The following is an 18,556-nucleotide window of genomic DNA, read 5'->3' as shown; positions in this document are numbered from 1 at the left end:
ACTGGGGAGACCAGAGCTGGTCGTAATATTCACCAAGACAGAGTAGATGGGAGGGATCACCTCCCTCAACCTGCTGGCCATTCTCTTTTTAATTCACCCCAGGATGTCATTGGCTACAAGGGCTCACTGCTGGCTCATGGGCAACAAATGTTGTCTGCTAGGACACACAGATCCTTATTTTCTGTTCCCCCTTGATCAACTCTAAACAGCGTGATTAGACTTTGAATCACATATAATCACAGAATTGTAGGTGTTGGAAGGAACTTCTAAAGATCACTGAGTCTACCCCATCTTCTAAAAACAGGTTCCCTTCAGGAAGTTGCACGGGAAAGTGTCCAGAGGGGTCTTGAATGTCTCCAGTGAAGGAAACTCCACTGCCTCTCTTAGCAGGCTGTCCTAGTGCTCTGTCATCCTCACAGTAATGTTTTTTCTCGTGTTTCTATGGAAATTCTGTGTTCCAGTCTCTTTTCATTGCCCATTGTCCCATCTGTAGGCACCACTGAAAAGAGACTGGGCTCATCCATTTGTCTCCTGCCCTTTAGGTATTTATAAGCACTGATGAGATCCCTTCTTAGCCCCTGGGCTCTGTAAAGGAGATGCTCCAGATCCCTCATCATCTTTGTGGTCCTTCTCTGGACTATCTCTAGAAGTTTCTTGTCTATTTTGGAATAGATTTGTATATGACCAAAGGAAAGCTGAGCAGAGAGGAAGGAAGAAGAAAAACATCAATATGATGTTTCTAAAATGAGTAAAAATACATTAATAATTAGCTTCTTTTTTTTTTTTCTTCCCAGTTGATTTGAAATATCAGTTACATTTGGCACTGATCTAATACTGTGTATCTTCCCAGGAATATATATTATGAATCAGTCGTGAGAAGTGCCTGCAGCAACTTTTGATATCTAAGTGAATATCACTTATAATAGTTAAAATCATGAGCTGGATCATAACACAAGTAGTATTAAGATGTGTAAGGAAAAGGTGACCTAATTGTTTTTGCTTCTTACTTTCCTTTTCTCTGTATTTATTTAACTTTGTTTTGGAATTTATGCAGAAGAAGAAGAAACAATAATCTATTCGTTTGTCTCAGAAAATCAGAAAATCCTCTTCCACAAACATGATATCTTGCTGTCCAGACTGGGGAAGTGCTGAGTCCTTATGTTTACTCTCTAAATATTAATAGTAACATTGAGCCGACTTGATTGCTGAGTGTTTAAGATTATTAAATAGATATGCTAGACTTTTGTGTCTACAATTCCTACCCAGTGCACTGCACAAAGATGTGGCTGCTACTGCAGGATAATACCTTTTATTTACTTTCTCTCCGGTGTAACAGTTTATGTGCTTCTCTGAAAATGCAAATGAAGTCAGCCATATAAAGCAGAAGTAGATTATTTGTAAGCAAAATGAGTTATGTTCATACTTTATACAGATGCTTTACATTAACAGGTTTATTTTTCCACTGGGAAAGAATCTAATTTGCTGGAAAATTGTGTTTTCAGCCAATGAAAGCTTTTCAAGAAAGTCACTTGCTTTCCAGGAATTTAGTTTCCTCTTTCTAACTTTACAAAAAGTTAAACAAATTAGATCCATTGCAACTCATGACATTTTGAGAGTTGGCATGGCATTTAGGCCTCTAAGTACTTCTACCATTTTTGGGGAACTAGGTTAGTACACTTAAATTATGAAAAATGCATCACAGTGAGGTATTACACGTCAGCATTTAGCTCAGATCTTAAAAGCAGCGCAGGTTTGTTTGCATGGTACTTTTGACAAGCTCAATAGCACAGATTATTAAGCTGCTGAAATACAGTATTTCCACCCAGATGCAATGGTGTTTTAGTATGTTCTTTCTAATGAGACTCAGATATCTCTGTATGACTCTGAATAGCACCTTGTAGACAAACTCCAGGATAAATGAAGTAATTCTAACATAGAAAGCTAGTTCCTCTGTTGAAAATTCAAATTTGGTTTTCTAATATTTATGATCTATTAACTTTGGATGATTAAAACAAAAATATTGTGAAATATTAAGTGCTTGCACTGCAGAGACCAAGATACTGAAACCTAGGCAGGTGAAGAATTATTATTATTATCAACACTTCTATTCTAACCTCCAAAAAATAAAATAGCATTTGAGTTATTTTTTAGATTCTCTAACATGAAAAATAGACATTTTTAATGAAGATGTAAAGTTTCTTAAAATAGTACTTACCATTACAGATAATTAATTGAAAAATCCCAAATGCACCTTACTTTTTCTGTGTAAACAGTATGTGCATTTCATTACAAATTCCTCCTTATATTTAAAAGAAATAAATAGCAACTTTGGGGGAAAACTAGGGGAGGGAAGCCTCTAAATTACACTTCTTCTGGGTCTAAGATCTTTTACTATGAAGAAGACTGACTAATCAAGATTTTTTTTTCTGTAGTTTTATGATTGTAGTTATTCGGCAAATAGAGTGGCATAGATTTCTTGCCAAAGTAAACATACATAGATTAATTTCAAGATGTTCTAATATGTACCACTTTCCTTACTTCATAAAGTAAACTTTTCCAATCTCTTTTTTCTGTTCCCAAAGAAACATAATGGAAGGATTCTTTAAAGAAAATATTGACTAAAGAGAGAAAAGTGTTATTGTTTCTGTTATAGAATCTGAAAAAGAAATAATCCAATTTGATCTTTTTTGTTTGCTAGTAACGTTCCTTTTTCTCAACATGCTTGTAATTAGAGGAGGAGGTTTTTTGAATTGTTTTATGTTTCCTGATTGTTTTAAGTTTCCATTTTCTTTTCAATAAGGTTTGCAGGTTTGATGTATTGTTTTTTCACACATTTAGTAAAAAAGTATCAAGTAGAGTATTTTTTTCACACAAAAATAAATCATTACTGTGTAACCACAAGATTTGGTAATGTTTCTGCAGACCAAATGCTTATGATGTCTAATCCCTCTTCACTGCCAAGTGACCATATGATGTGTGTTAATATAACATCTGCCATACTGGATTTTTATGGCTAGCTTTGTTCAAAGTTTGGCACGTTGATCAGGCAATAAGTGCTAGATACAACTGTTCTCAGTCACCTTCTACTCCCCATTAAAGGTATTGTGCATATTTTTGCTTCTGTGCACTTGTGTAGACATTAATATCCTACAATCACATTAAAAAACTGGATTCTGTGAAGCTTGCAGGCTTAGACTTCATACATATTTGTGCAAAGATTAGGAAATCTGAAGTCCTCGGTGCCAGAACATCTGCTGTTGTAATGGCAGCATCTATACAAGCAGTATAGAACCAGGCAGATCCTTAGTATAAGCTATAGAGACATTCCATACCATTTATTCAGCATGGAGCCTGCCTTGAAACACATCTATATAGCTGCTACCTAGGACACCTTGGGAATCATCTGGATTTTCTAAACCTGATTATGAGTGCAAATAGTTACTAAAAATAAAAACAGTAATAAAAAATAATCATTCTGTAAGCTCACAAGATATAAAAATAGCTGCCTGAGAGGACAAAGAACTTATTGTGCACTCAAATCAAAGTATTAAAATAAAATTAAAATTAAAAAACAAGCAAACAAACAAACAAACAAAACAACAACAACAACAACAAAAAAAAAGCAAAACCAACAGTATTTACAAAACTAGAAATTAAGGATTTCTCTCAATTTTTACACCACTGGAAATCATATTGTGTCCAGATTTTTAGCCAAGCAAAGGTAGATTTAGAAAACCTAAATCACTGAAATGAATTGGAGAACAAATGAAAAAGATGTACAGATCCATGACAGGACAGAAAGAATGAGAACAAGTTGGACTTTAAATTACGTGATTATGAAATAGAGAAACAAAATTAAAAGGTTGACTACAAATTATGAAGGAGAAAAGCCAGTGCAATAAGTAAAAACTCTAATTATCAGGACTTTAAATGTCAGCTTTTTGGAAGGGTGGAAGCGGTCAGGGTGCATAAAGCCCTATTCCCTTCACAAGGCCTCCTCCGAGACTGAGAAATCTTATTCTGAAATGTCAACCTTATCAGCAGAAAGATTTAATTATGGAAAAAAGAATAAAGTATCCAAAATTTGTGTTCAAAGGTTGTGAGTTACAATATTTCCAAGAATTATCTGCTTTAACTCTCTCTTAAAAAAAAAAAAAACAAAAAAAACAATAATAAGCAAAGGCAGGAAAAGTTCCTAAAGTCATTGTCCTACAATAGAGATGTCAGAAAACTCCAGTTATTCTGGTTTGAAATCTAAAAAATAGCACATACAAGATAGCAGGGCAGAACTGGAAAGTAATGTTAAATTTCAGGGTGAAATTTTAAAGATCATTAAAAGATCATGAAGAAAAAAAGTAATGAATAATAAAACTGAAAATTCAACTGAGAAGGGCAGAAGTGAAGCTGAACAGAAAACTGTGAGTTTCTCTGAGTAATTGGACAACATAATGGTTACAGAAGTAAGGCTTTTTAGTAAACTTTCCAGTAAGCATGGTAGAGTAATTGCTAAGAAAATGCATGTTTGGTTTAGTCATAGAGAACAGAATACTATAAGATTCTCAGAATTTTCTTTCCCATATAGTTTAATCTAGAGCCAAAACAAACAAACAAACAAAAAAAAAAAAACCACACAAAAAATAAAAACCCACAACCACAAAACAAAACAAAAAGAAAGCCAAGGGAATTATGTGAGAAGGAGATCAGTGATGATATACTGAGAAATTTTAATAATGTGCATTTTTGGGCACTTACTTGATGTGATGTGTGAGTCTAACTTTTCTTACTTTTTCAAAAACCCCATGAGTTACATAATTCTATTTTTCTTCATGAATATGTAAACTATTCAGGTAGCTCAGTTGTTAAGGATACTGCTTATGTTTCAGTTTGTTTCACAAGTCTTATACAAGACTTTTATAGCACACAACATAGCTGATCATAAACAAAGACTACTTGCTGTGGAAATAAAAATACTCTCATTGATTCAAACTGTCTCACAGTAGTGCGGTAAGATATCATAGCTCATACAGGTCCCTATAAAAGTCATTTATATTAGTCACCAGTCTTGAAAAGAACTAGGAAACAGGATCCAGAAGCTTTTCATTTGTCTTGGAAGAAAAGCAGTATTAGAATCAGCAGCACAAAGAGCTTATCTGAGGTCAACTGGATTTGTTTAATCCTTTTCTCATATGGTGATAAAGAACAAGACAGGCCCAATAGTAGAGAAACAAGGCACTTTAGAGAAAGCTATGTGTGTAAAAATTGTAGAGAAAACAGAATTCAAACCAGGAGCACAGTACTTGAATATTAAAAATGACAATTGCAGTGGTCTTTTCTGTCTTCAACTATTTGTCTTTTAGTTGCCACTATAAAGGCTGGAAAAAGTTTGAGGCTGCTACTGTTTATTGCTACTGTTTGTAAGACTGCGATGCCAGATCCCACTGATGCTGTCTATCAGACCGTCCTGTAACATGCAACAAGCAACAGGTCTGGGGGTTCCTCTCAAGAGGTATGAAGATAGTTAAACATAAGAATCTATTTATGGTACTCTACCAGGAGAAAAGATGGTCATTTTGGCCTTAAGGCCTCACACAAGCCAGTAACGTAAGAAGACAAAACAAAATTCCTGGTGAGTGAAATTCTGTAGGCTTATAAAACAGTGAAACTGAGGGAAGTGCTCCTGGATGTGTGGTTTCATTCTTCTCCTAACGAGACCACTTTTAATTAAACATACAGATAACGTATCACATGCTTGTTTAAGGCAACAAAAGTAACAGCAAACATGTTCAACGCTTCTCATTTATTTCAGATAATCTGAACAAACTGAAAAGACCATGCAGACAGACCATGCTTCAGCATCTGATTCAAAACGTGAATTCTAAAGCTGCCACACAAATAAACTGTTACTTCCATAATATTAGGCTAACATGTCACTCACTGATTTTAACTACATATACTGTTCAGTTCATTTGTATTTCAGGAATTTTTAGCATCTATGATAAGAGATGATTAGGGCTTTTTCCTTGGAGCCTGCTGGAAAAAGCCACTGTGTTTAAGAAAATTATCCAGTAAAAGGAGAACTATATACATCTCTGAAGTCATAGGACTAATACAAATGTCCTATCATATTCAATTAGAGATGAGTATATAATGAAAACCCCAGCACCTGGCTGCATCTGTTCCTCTTCTCCACTATTTAGCCTGTTGTTGATCATGGGGGACTCACAAGCCAAAAACATATTATTAAAAGTTTTCCTAGAAAGAAATATTCTTCCCATCTTTCTTGGTTTCAACCGGGACAGAAATGTTTTCTTCAGAGTGTCTGGTTTGATGCTGTGTTTTGGTTCTAGGAGAAAAATAATGTTGATAACAAACACACTGATGTTTATAGTTGTTGCTGAATAGTGCTGTACAGAGCCAAGGCCATTCTTATTAAAAGGTTTATCTCAACCTATGAGTTCTACTTGTTTTACCCCAGTTCTTTCCCCTATACCACTCGGAAGTAGAGGCAAGTGACTGTGTGGTGCTGAGCCACATTGTGGGTTAAACCATGACACCATCTTCATTTCTTCAATGCCTCCTCCTTTTGCAATATGCATAATTTAAACTCTTGGTATGAGAAATAAAAATGTTTTATTTGTATACCCAAATCAGTAGTGTTGGCTTTTTAATAGTATGTGCTAATAGGAAAACAACACTAAAAGCACACACTGAAAGAAGAGGCCAAATATATGTCTTGAAATTCAAGATTAATAGGAAGGATTCAACAGATAAAATCTGATCTTCAGTCAGTCATTATGATAACCAAGTCACATTAAGTAGTTAATTTATGTTGATATTATTCATACTCATCCCTGGTAGCCTTATATGGATTTTCATTTGTATCTGCCCTCAGTTTGACCTGTTTGATTGAGGGTATAATCAAGCTTGTTCACAGTGAGGCAGAATATTCTTATAGAGCTGCTGTGGAATTCAGTGTAGATGTAATTTTAAATAATGCCTTTGTGAATGAAATATAATCATTGTACCTGAGACATCTTATTTATTAGAAGTCTCAAACAAGTATTAATTTACTTCTTATAAAAGATCTTGCCACGTATTTATTTCAAAGAAGAAAATAATTTATCTAGTGAAATATCTGAGTACTTAGGTTCGGGCTGCACATATATAGTTTTATTGCATTCTATTATATAGTGTGGCTACGGGGGGGGATATCTTCTCCCTGTGGTCATTTGCTTGTGCCAAACTAACGGAACAAAGAGGGGACAAAGAGGGGACACAACAGGGGTTTAAAAAATAAAACTCTGAAAAATCAGCAGGAAAGCAGGAATGGAAATTTTAATGAGACAAGGTGGAGGATTTTTCTGAACAGTGCTACGGTTTATACCTTCCAGGGACATGCCAGTCATTTCATGCCAGTCATTTTTTTTCTAAGAACAAGATGAATTTGTAAACATAAAAGGTTTAATCTCATTGTATTACATCACAGATGTAATTACTTCTCAGAATGATCAGAAAGCTTTTTGTCTTCAGAAAGTAAGTTTTACTTCAATAAAATATCTAGACAAGAAATGTTCTAAAATACAGATAACTCAAAATGACTAAGCAAGACAACCATTCTAGTGAACTTACTTCCTTGCAAGAATTTTCCTGTCCTTCCAGACAATAAACTGTGTTTCTGAGTTGTAGACAGCTCCACATAGTCCTGTCTGCCTCTAAGAAATGAAGACAGGACTAAAATCATCAGAATTTCCATAGCAAAATCTAAGCAATTTGTGAATGCAGGCATAGATCTTTTGAATTGTTATCAATTATATTAATTATGATTATAACTAAGGTTGCACACTTTTGAGTCAATGCAATTGTTTTGATACCCAGGATTAGTCATATTTTGATGTACAGTTCAGATTAAGCTTATCTTCATTAGTTATATGAAGCACATTCAAGTGGCCAGTCTCCTCAAATAGTAGAAGTTTGCATATGGTAAGAGTATATACTATGTGACTAATAATATACTATGTGAATAATATGGAAATAAGCAGCTAATGTAAAATTCTGGGTAGTTTATAGATGGGTAATTTATTGTCATGGCTCTCCATTTTTTCACCACAGGGCAATATTTCAATACATTTTAAATGTACATCCAATATAGTAGGTAAGGAATGTGAAATTAATTACTTTCTCTTTGAGTACAATCAGTATGTCTGCACATGAACAATAAGTTTAAACTTAAATATTAATTTTAAATACAGTTTCAGAAATGGTTACTTTACTTAAGATTTTTATTTAATTGTTTTATATTAGTTTTAGTGAAAAGCAAATGTGACACAGATTTCTTTGTAAACCGTTCTACAGTTATAGTTCAGAATTCAAAGATGGACTGTAATGTGGATTTGATCAAACTGCTTTTACTTGTGAGAAGCTGACCTAACAAAAACTTGGTTTTTGTTTGTTGGTTTGTTTGTTTGTTTTGGAGTTTTTTGTTAACTTTATCTGGAATAAGATTCTTGACTCTTAAGAGGAAAAGGAAATAAGGAAAGAGAAGAAGGAGGTGAAGAGGGGGAAGAAGATGCAGAAGAAAGTGAAAGGCAGGAGGGGAACGAAGAGGGGAAGAGGGAAAGAGGAAAGAGTGCAAGGGAAACAGAGAGAAGAGATACTGAATCCATGCAGATGTAGACAATAATGTCCTGGAATTAAGATTCTTGGCAAGAAACCTGACGATCTCCTGTGAAAGAATAGAAATAGGAATCTGAGCACTGCTCCTTCTGACAATCATGTGATAAGTACCTATTAGAACGAGGACCTTTTCTATTATTTAGTAACATGGAAAATAATTTTAGTTGTTTGCTTGCAACACAGTAGAGGAAATACTTTGAAATCATTACCATTTCTGTAGGATCTGAAAATGGTTGCCTTTCTACACCTCTTCTTAAAAAAATAAAGGGTACTTAGCTTGTTAAGGGATGCTGTAGTTGTGAGGTTTTGTGGTTGGTTTGTGTGTGTGTGCATGTTTTGTGTTGGTTTTTTTGTTTGTTTGTTTGTTTTTTTCTCCAGTTCTTACTGCTGTTTAGTAAAAAGTCAGAGAGAGAAGATATTTTTTGTGGCTGTGTTTTGTTGTTGTTGTTGTTGTTAAACTTACTAGATTCCTGTACCTCAGTGTATCTATCTGAAGACTGTGTTCATTTTGAATAGTCTCTTGTATGATAGGTTGCTCCAATTAAAAATATAATACCTCAGAGTCTGAAGGATTTGAAATTGCCTATAGGAGACAATAGGTCTACTTCAGAGTTTCTAAACTAAACAAGGATTGCAGAAGCTCTGTGCTGCCTATGAATGTTGGCATCTGCAGACAGCATAAAACTGAAATGCAGAGGGGCAGCTGAAATCTTCTCAGATTTGTTTTAGTTCACATGGCTTAATTGCCAGAAAAAACAGTCATATCTTTGTAGATTAATAAATAAAATGACATGCACATAAGGTGTAGATTGATTGAGTGGGCATTTCAAATTGTCTTAAAATTTTATAAACAGATGTCTTAAGTATAGCAAGATAGTGAGGTGATTTTCCTTGCTTCTGTCTCTCTTTCAATGTTTCCCTATACCTTAAACTTTGAAATGCAGTATGCTCAGGCGTGCTTTGGTTTTCTACATGGGTGACAGAGTTAGACCTGGGAGCTACAACTGCTTGAACCATAGATTTGCCTACATCTGTGTTGCTCATTCTTCCTGTCTGAAAATATTATCACAGAGAAGGAAATACTTGAAGTGGTGAATTCTCCATTTATAGAGGCATTCAAAACTTTCAGTGGATGAAGTACTGACCTACAGACCATCTGATCTATTGAATTTACTTTCAGCAAGAGTTGAAACCACTTGATCTCCAGAATATCTTTCCAGCCTATGTACTCCTATAAATCTAATATATCAGTTATATACCTAATTAATTGTTTTCAACAATATTTCTTCTGTGAAATTCTTTGTTGAAGACTTGAATAATCATGAGTTATAGGAAAATTTTGCTGGGCATAAATTATGTAATGACTTCATACTCTTGTTGTGTTGATTTATTTATAAATTGCTAATATTAATGATATTGATTATTTATTGAGTAGTCAGAAGCCTCTTAAGTACAGGACCATAAAAGTAATGTCTTTCTTTGCTTCAACTGGAAAAAAAAAAACAACTGTTTTCTAGCATCATTTGTTGCATTCAGATGAACTGAACTAGTTATATCTTTAATACAGTCAGAAACTCTTGTTTTCTTGAAGAGTCTCAAAACAGATCTAGAACAACAATGACTCAGAAAACACTATCTGATAAATGGTAATTGAGTTGAGAGTGACAGAACTGCAAAACTAAATTTAAATTCAAAGTGGATGATTTTTATTTATTCTTTTTTAAATGGCAGTGTGCTGATAAATTCTGAGTCTTGATGGAGAAGTTAAGATTGGGAATGATTAATTTTGTAGCTTAAGAAAAAATGCAGTTTAGATTCTTTTCCCTTCCACCTCAAAAGGAAAAAGAAAAAAAAAGAAAAAAAGAAAAAAAAAAAAAAAAGGGTGAGAGATATATGGACATCAGTGTAAAGAAAAGTAACCACCCAAAGATGTTTAAAAATCTTTAATAAATGTGGGCTCTCTCTGAAGTCTTTAATACAGAATAATCGCCTATAGAAAGTAGAAAAATGAAAAGTGTTTGTAGACCAAATCTAGGTCTTTTCCCTGAAGAATTATTTTGATTCATCCCTTGCACTGATGGATCAAAACATAATGTTTTGCCCCATATCTGGAGGTGATCAAAGTCCTGAGCAACCTGATCGATTAAGTAGTTGGCAATTATGACAGGGGGAACTAGATGATCTTTAAGATCCCTTCTAACCCAAGCCATTCTATGATTCTGTGATATCAACTGGGTAGCTTTATGCATTGGTTAAATAGGAAAATTATCTATGAAACAGCAAAATATGGATTCATTCTCTACTTGTTGCATGCAATGTTAGTGTTAGTACTGTAGGTATTAAAGGGCATTGATAATTTAATCAAAGAGAAAAATGAGTGTAGTAAGAGAAAGCAGCTCAACCTCTGCTGACAGGAGATGAGTGTATTTAGTAGATTAAACATCCACACATGTAAATGTATGTCAGTAAGAAAGGAAGTAGTGATTTGACAAGTTTGAGGGAACAAATATTATACAGTTATATCAAAGTGTCAAAAGTACTTTAAATCTCTGACAGCCCATAATCTATGTTAAAGACTGAAATGTGAATTAATGTTGAAAAGCTAAATATCAAAATGTTCCAGGAAGCTAAAAGTTGGAGATTTCCCATGAACACTTACTAATCATTTTAAGAAAAAAAGTTCATGTTCTCTTCATATATTGTGAACTTGTTTGTCAGACATCAGTAGAACAGACTTACTAACAGTAGTTGTTAGTACTATGAAAGTAGCAATAATCAGTGTCACTTCTATGAAGTATACATGAGGTGATGAATCTAGTTAATAGCTACATTGTTCAGCAATATGTTTTGAACATGCTTCACAAAGTTCCTATTAGCACCTTCAAAATGTTTTCGATCATGACAAAACTCTTATTCTACAATTTACAGTATTCTACCAAAATTATTTCAGACTATATTAAAAGGGAAGAGAGAAGTAATTTTAGTAGGAGTTTCACCATTACGTCACTGTGTCTGTCCCTTGGATTTTATTTTGGTGTTTTGCACACCTTTTATTGTAGTCCACCTTCAAATCTTAGATTATCTATATTAATTCCCTGATAGTGACTCTGTTTGGCAGGAATGTATTTAAATATACTAAGCAATAAAATATTTCATTAAAGCATATTTATAGATTGCTGTAGGATTTTTGTGATAGTCTTAAGAGATTTTTTTTTAACAAATGTCTCCAGTACCCCAGTGTATGAAATAATCTAAGTGTGGTGCTATATTCTCTCTGTAAGTAAAAACATTTACTGCTGCTTAAAGCATGAACATTACTTAAGGCATGAACAAACAAAGAAAAAACATTTCTGAACCAATGTATCAAGTTGTGTTTTTTTTCTACACAATAATTATCAGAAAACTATATATGTGAATTTCTTTCTTTTCTAGCGCCACTAACAGATAAACCACCAAAGCTTTTACACCCATTGGAAAGTAAGCTAACAATTCAGGAGACCCAGTTAGGTAAGTAGTAAACACATAATTTCTCTTCAAATTGTATGAAGATATTTGATGTATAAATGTACAATGGTAATATGATAAAATGAAGTCATTAATACTTTCATTAAAAAGATGTTAAACACACTGTGTTGACATGCAGAGATGTATCATATGACACCTAGAAGAGTGTTCTTCACCAAAATAATAATAACAATAATAATTCTGAGTACTAAAATCTTGAATACTACTGCATTTTTTACTGTTTTTTTTTTTTCCCATTCCCCACTCAATTGTTAATGCACGTGCCTGAGATTTTCTTCCTAAAGTTTCCATTTTATGTATATTTAAATATATCCACTGTAATTTAAAAGCTCAGTGGGATTTTGTCATTTAAATTCTGCTTACACAGTTTACACGGTAGTTACTTGTGGAACTGCAAGAATATTCTGTACTTATACATTTTGTTTTTATAAAAGTTGTACTGGTTTAAAACTATTCAGCAGTGACAAGTTAACATAATTGAATCTGATTATTTAAAATTTACAGATATTTATGTGAGTTTGAATAAAGATAAATTTATGCATGAAGAAACCATTTTTTTACTTTTTCCAAACTAGTGGATGATGGGTATATTTCATCACTTTGATCTCTTACTGCTGTACACTCGATTAAGTATCTAAAATTAAGTGACTGAATTACTACAGCTTACAGGATATAAAGTTTTTTCTCCTTTGTGGACTGACGGGTGGCAAATTCTAAGAAACAAGCAGTCAACAATAAGTTAAACTGGACTTATGATTTGGTGTCAGAATAGTAACCTGTTGATAGATCTTTGAGCATGTTAATTAAAGACAAAAAGGGAAACAATATGCTGGTTGTTTTAATCCCATAAAAGTAATTAAAATTAAAAAGAGACAGATAAAATAAAAGAAAGCAAGCCAAACTGCAGAACAGCATTAGGAAAAAAGAAATAGCAGAATACTTGCAAATGAGTTAGGAGTGTCAACAACAGAGAATCTTATGGTGCTTGGCAGCCTGTAGCTAATGGTGGCCATAATATAACTAGTCTTTATTTTGGTATTGATAAAATGTTGTGTTATAATTCAAGGTATTCAAATAAAATTATGAGGTTCTATACACATATATTCTGAAAGTATTATACAGTAAATACAATACAGTTAATTTCTTTGTGTCTGAAGACATCGTGTTTGTGTTTAATGAAACTTGATGATTTTATCTTTTCATTCACCTGCAATCCTAGGAAATGGAGAGCAAAGTGGCTGCCTAATTCTTTTTTTTTTTTTTTTTTTTTTTACGTCTTTTTTGGATTCATGTTTCACCTCATGAACTGTACTTATTGAGATTCATTCAATAACAGTGTAACTATTAATGGCCGGCTAGAAGCTTTTTACCTATGATTTTGAGTAATAATAATACATTTTATTTCTCATAGTTCTAAGAAATAGGATGAATTATTTGAGTGCTGGGTTATGGAAAGTTCACTATTCAGGCAGCTAAATAGCTGTTGATGAATGTGAAAGGGGTAACTGAAAATGTCCCCTCAAGGCCTGTCTTGGGACCAGTGCTTCTAACTTATTAATGACTGTCGATGAGGGAATTGAGCCGCACCCCCAAGCAAAAGTTATCTGACGACACCAAACTGAGTGGCGGTCAGTAAGTGAGGACACGGATCCATTCAGTAAGGACTCGACAGCGGAAATCGGGCGGTGAACTTAATGAGGTTCAACGCAACGGCAAAGTGCAAGTTTGCAACTTGGCCAAAAATCCCCAGGCACCTGTAACAGGCCAGAGGATTGGCCTTGAGAGCAGCCGGTCAGAGAAGGACCTGCGGTCCTGATGGAGACAAAAAACCAACCGAGCCAGCAGTGCGCCTGGGCAGCTTCGAAAGCAAAGGGGATCCTGGTCCATCAGGTAGAGGGGTGTCAGCAAGGGAAGCGATGTTGATTGTCCTCCTACTTGTTTTTTTTCTTTGTGAGGCGCCATTCTGAGTAACGTGCGTCCAGTGTGTGGAGCCCTCAGTACAAAAAAAGACACGAATTTGGTAAACGGCCGAGGAGGGGCCAACGAAAATGATCAGGACTGGAGCACTCCCTATGAGGACAGGCCTGAGGGAGTTTGGGGCTTGTCACTGGAGAAGAGAAGGCTGCAGGGTAAACCTCATGCAGCCTTTCCATACCTGAAGGAACAACACCCAGGAGGGGAGTAAACTCTTCAAAAGGGCTGACAATAGCAGGACACGGAAATGGGTTTAAGTAATAAGAGGAAATACGGTGATGTTAGGGGAAGTTCTTCACAGGAAGAGTAGGTTAGTTCCTGGAACAGGCCTTGCCCAGGAGGTTTGGATGCCCGCCTTGAGGGTTCAACGGCAGGTTTGACAGGCCTGGGCAAAACCTATCTAGTTTTTTAAAAACGTGTGTAGTTTTGGTGCCCTGCCTAGCAGGGAGTTGGAACACTATGATTCCTTGAGGTCCCTCCAGACCTGGGTCATTCTGTGATTTCTATGATGAGATCTCAGCACTGCAGAACAACCTGACATTATTGCTGTGATATATTGCTTCTTTATGTATATCAGCAATTTAGATTAATGTCATGCGACTACAGAGCTGTTGTATTATTGTATTGCATCGAAGGCATTGTCAAGCCCTAGGGTGACTACACATTAAAGAAGGAGTTTCTCTTAGTGAGTGATGAAGTGTTATAGTGCTTGGCTTAAAGCAAAACAGAGGTGGAGAATCTGCAGTTCTCAAGCCTTGAACTCACAGGTTTGCATGGTTTAAATGTAATCAAATTGGTCAGTTATAGAAAAGGTGTTCCACTATTCACCTGATATTTGGAAGATCGTGAAACATGGATACAGTGTAATGATCAACCTTAGAGAAATGCAGGAATCTTGTGACCTCCATTAAAATGTCTTAATCACATTGAATAGCAATCAGAAAATCCCCGAGTAGAAGCACAGCAAAGAAATTGAAGGAGAAATTCATTTCTCAATGGATTTTCTTGAAAGACAGCACAAGGCAGCCGAAGCATGAGGCAGATAAGTCCTTGATGAGGAAAGCAAGATAAATTCCAAACTTGTCCTGTTCTGCATTTAATGCTTTTTCTTTGTATCTTTACTTCCAATTTTATGATCAATCACTTACTTCTGTTGCTAGGGTAAATATACTGTTTCCTTTTTGAGTTTTTCTCCTGAAAAGGGATTCCTGAATAGCTGTGGTAACTTCAGTATAGACTTCTACTCTGGTTAAAAATCTCCAGATAAAATACTGTGTTGAATTAAATCATGGAAAGGATGCAGCCTTGTAAGTATCTTGGAACTAAAAGGAGATGTGGTGTGCTTCCCATTCAGGTACAGGCAGCATCAGCATCATCTGGAGAGTGCAGTAATGCAGGAAATAAAGGGGAGATTAAAGGGAGAAAAATCACAAGTAATGAAGTACCACGTGCAGCCCCAGTGAGCTGCATTCCATGATTGATTTATTTATTTATTTTCTCTTACCCACAACACACTACCAAAATCAGCAAGGAAAACCACGTTAACATTAGAAAATAATTCTAAGAATAACAAAAATGATAACCTTTTAGTTCAAACCTGAATAGAAATGATATTTCTCAACTTGATAACTTGATGTTATTTCTTATATATGAAAATCCTAAAATATCAAGTTATTCTGGTTTTTTTGTTTGTTTGTTTGTTTTTTGTGTGTGGTTTTTTTGTTTGTTTTTTGTTTTTAATTCTAGACCTGTGTAGATGTATTCGGCAGAAATGCATATATGATATATGTTTATTTAACAATTATGTTCTGTTTTTCTGTATTGGTAAATTTTGAGGCTTTTCAGTTTCATCAGACATTCAGGCAATGTGTTTTTTTTTCCACCAGCTCTTTAAAATATATTTTCTCCATCAAAGAAACTAATAGCATATTGTGAGTCTGCCTGCAGAAAATCTCACTCCATTATCCATTTGGTCAATAAATAAGAGCTTCTCATGAGCAAAGACGCAGGAGCAGAGCTTTCTTTTGGTTTTTAATTTTCCTTTCATTTCTTTCCTCTCCCAACTGGCCAGTTTGTTGGGGATGATTTTTCTTTTGTTGTGCATCTCTATGTACAATCCTCTATCTCTAAGAAGACAGGTGCATCTCTATAACAGACTGTAATGGGTCAGAATTAAAACAAAGCAAAACAAAACAAAACAAACAAACAAGCAAACAAAAACCATGACAATACATGCACACGAAATGAAACACAATAAATCAATAATGATATTAAGCAGCTCAGAAACTAGTTAGCCTATGTCCTCCCCAGTTTTTTTTAGTATATTTTCTGATTCTGCACAAGCCCATAATTTGAAATGCCAGAACTCACCTAGAAAAATAAAGCAATTGTTGAATTATTTTCATAAAAGGAATAAAGACTCCCACAAGCATATGAATGGGCCTGAAACTTAGGTACCTAAGCATCTTGTGATCTGAATGAAATGAGTTTCAGGCATATCGTCCGATGCCAGAATTTGTTCTTGTGAATAAATCTGCAATGAATCTGGTTTTGTTTTTGTTGTTACTCATTGTTTTGTTTTGTCTTTTATTTGTTTCTAGAGCATTATTTACATAAAATTGAATTGACTACCCTCTAGTGACTAGGAGCTTGCTCCTTTCTCTCTATTCTGAACATATTCTTGAAAAAAAGTCATTAAACTGGCTTTTAATATGTTCTTTCTAAAGTAAGAATATGAAAAATTTCCAGAAAAAGATGAGAATACTTCATGAAGAGTAGGATAATACTTCATTTGTAGCAACATTTTAATAAAAATCTTCCACACAAATTGGTGTTATTAATGATAAAAGCACTTCTTAGCTAGCCTAATCAGTAGCTGTATAAATAAGTTACCTAAAGTGATGTGAAATGACCAGCAATATATGTCTCCTTTCTGGATGATAATTAAAATTTAAGAATGCCTAAATCATTTTTAACTGTACACAATTAATCTAACTGCTATACTGACTCCATAAAAGGAGCAACATCTTCATGATGTTAGGGAGTGTTGCATTAAACTATTTAATTGTTCCAGTGTTCTTTACACTATAATAATTTATTTTTGAGGAAGAAACCATCAAAACTTTTCCCAGCTGCTGAGATAGTGCTGTGAGCCAGATCTTCAAAGCATTGGGCTTAGGATCCTTCGCAATGACAATAGCACCTTTACATCAAGAGAGGCTTACATATCCATTCTCTTTAAATGCCCACCTGTATGAATACTGCTGAAATATAGGAAGATAATGGCTTAGTAATAAGATATATCTAGGCCACCAATGCCCCTGCTGTGGGCAGGGCTGCCTCCCACAAGATCAGATTGCCAGATTCCATCAAACCTGGCCTTGAGCACCTCCAGGGATAGGGCATCACAGCTTTTCTGGGCAGCCTGTGCCACAGCCTCACCACCCTAAATATTACAAGACAACTTTTAAACTTTTCAACTAAGTTTCAATTTAGTATAATTATTCAGTCAAATAGTAAGGCATTCAGTGTAAAATGTTTTGCTGAAAGACTCACTTATAAAGTTGTTAATTTAACTGAAGACTGGTTCACGAAAACTCATGTTTGACATCTAGTGTAGCAGGATGAAAAATAAGTGTGTTTTCAGCATCTCAATTTAAAAAAAAAAAAAAAAGAAAATGCATTTAATATTTTATATCTTCAGAGACAGAGTTTGAACTGTAAAATAGCCACTTTGGAGAATAATCAGTGGCAGTTGGGTGAAGTCATGACAATCAAGGGAAGTGCCTGGTGACTGGACAAAAGGCAACATCACTCCCATTTTTAATAAGAAAATAAAGGATAACCCCAGGATCTACCATCCTATCAGTCTCACCTCTGTGCCAAGAAAGATCATGGAGCATATCCTTCTGGAAGCAATGCTTAGGCACATGAAAGACAGAGGGGTTGCATGGGAGAAGCAACATGGCCCTTGGTGAACAAGGGCAAATCTTGCTTCACCAACCTTGTGGCCTTTTATGACGATGTTACTGCATCAAGGGGAAGAGCAACTGATGTCATGTATCTGGACTTCAGTAAGGCCTTTGACACACTACCCCACCACACCCTTCTCCCCAGACTGGAAATATATGGATTTGATGGGTAGACTGTTTAATGGACGAAGAACTGGCTGCAGGATAAAGTCCAGAGAGTGGCGGTCAATGGCTCAGTGTCTGGATGGAAGTCAGTGATGAATGGTGTGCCACAAGGGTCAGTGCTGGGACCAGTACTTTGAGGGAGGTGATCCTGCCCCCATACTTTGCAATGATGAGGCCTTATCTGGACTACTGTGTCTAGATATGGAGTCCTCAGTATAGGAGAGAGATGTTAGAGTGTATCTGAGGAG

General features: G+C 35.1%; 1 protein-coding gene across 2 annotated transcripts in view; it reads left to right on the top strand.

The window, feature by feature from the left end:
* Window positions 1–18,556, top strand: part of IL1RAPL1 (interleukin 1 receptor accessory protein like 1) — a 667,444-nt gene that overhangs the window by 485,879 nt on the left and 163,009 nt on the right. For both annotated transcript variants that reach the window (XM_015885202.2, XM_032440904.1), the window contains exon 6: window positions 12,106–12,180. In XM_015885202.2, coding sequence (XP_015740688.1) covers window positions 12,106–12,180 — 75 coding nt within the window. The remainder of the gene's footprint in view (window positions 1–12,105; window positions 12,181–18,556) is intronic.

Source organism: Coturnix japonica, chromosome 1 (genome assembly GCF_001577835.2).
Source record: "Coturnix japonica isolate 7356 chromosome 1, Coturnix japonica 2.1, whole genome shotgun sequence".
NCBI classification, from domain to species: Eukaryota; Metazoa; Chordata; class Aves; order Galliformes; family Phasianidae; genus Coturnix; species Coturnix japonica.
The sequence above is the reverse complement of the archived record's forward strand: the minus strand, read 5'-3'. Positions and strand labels throughout refer to the sequence as shown.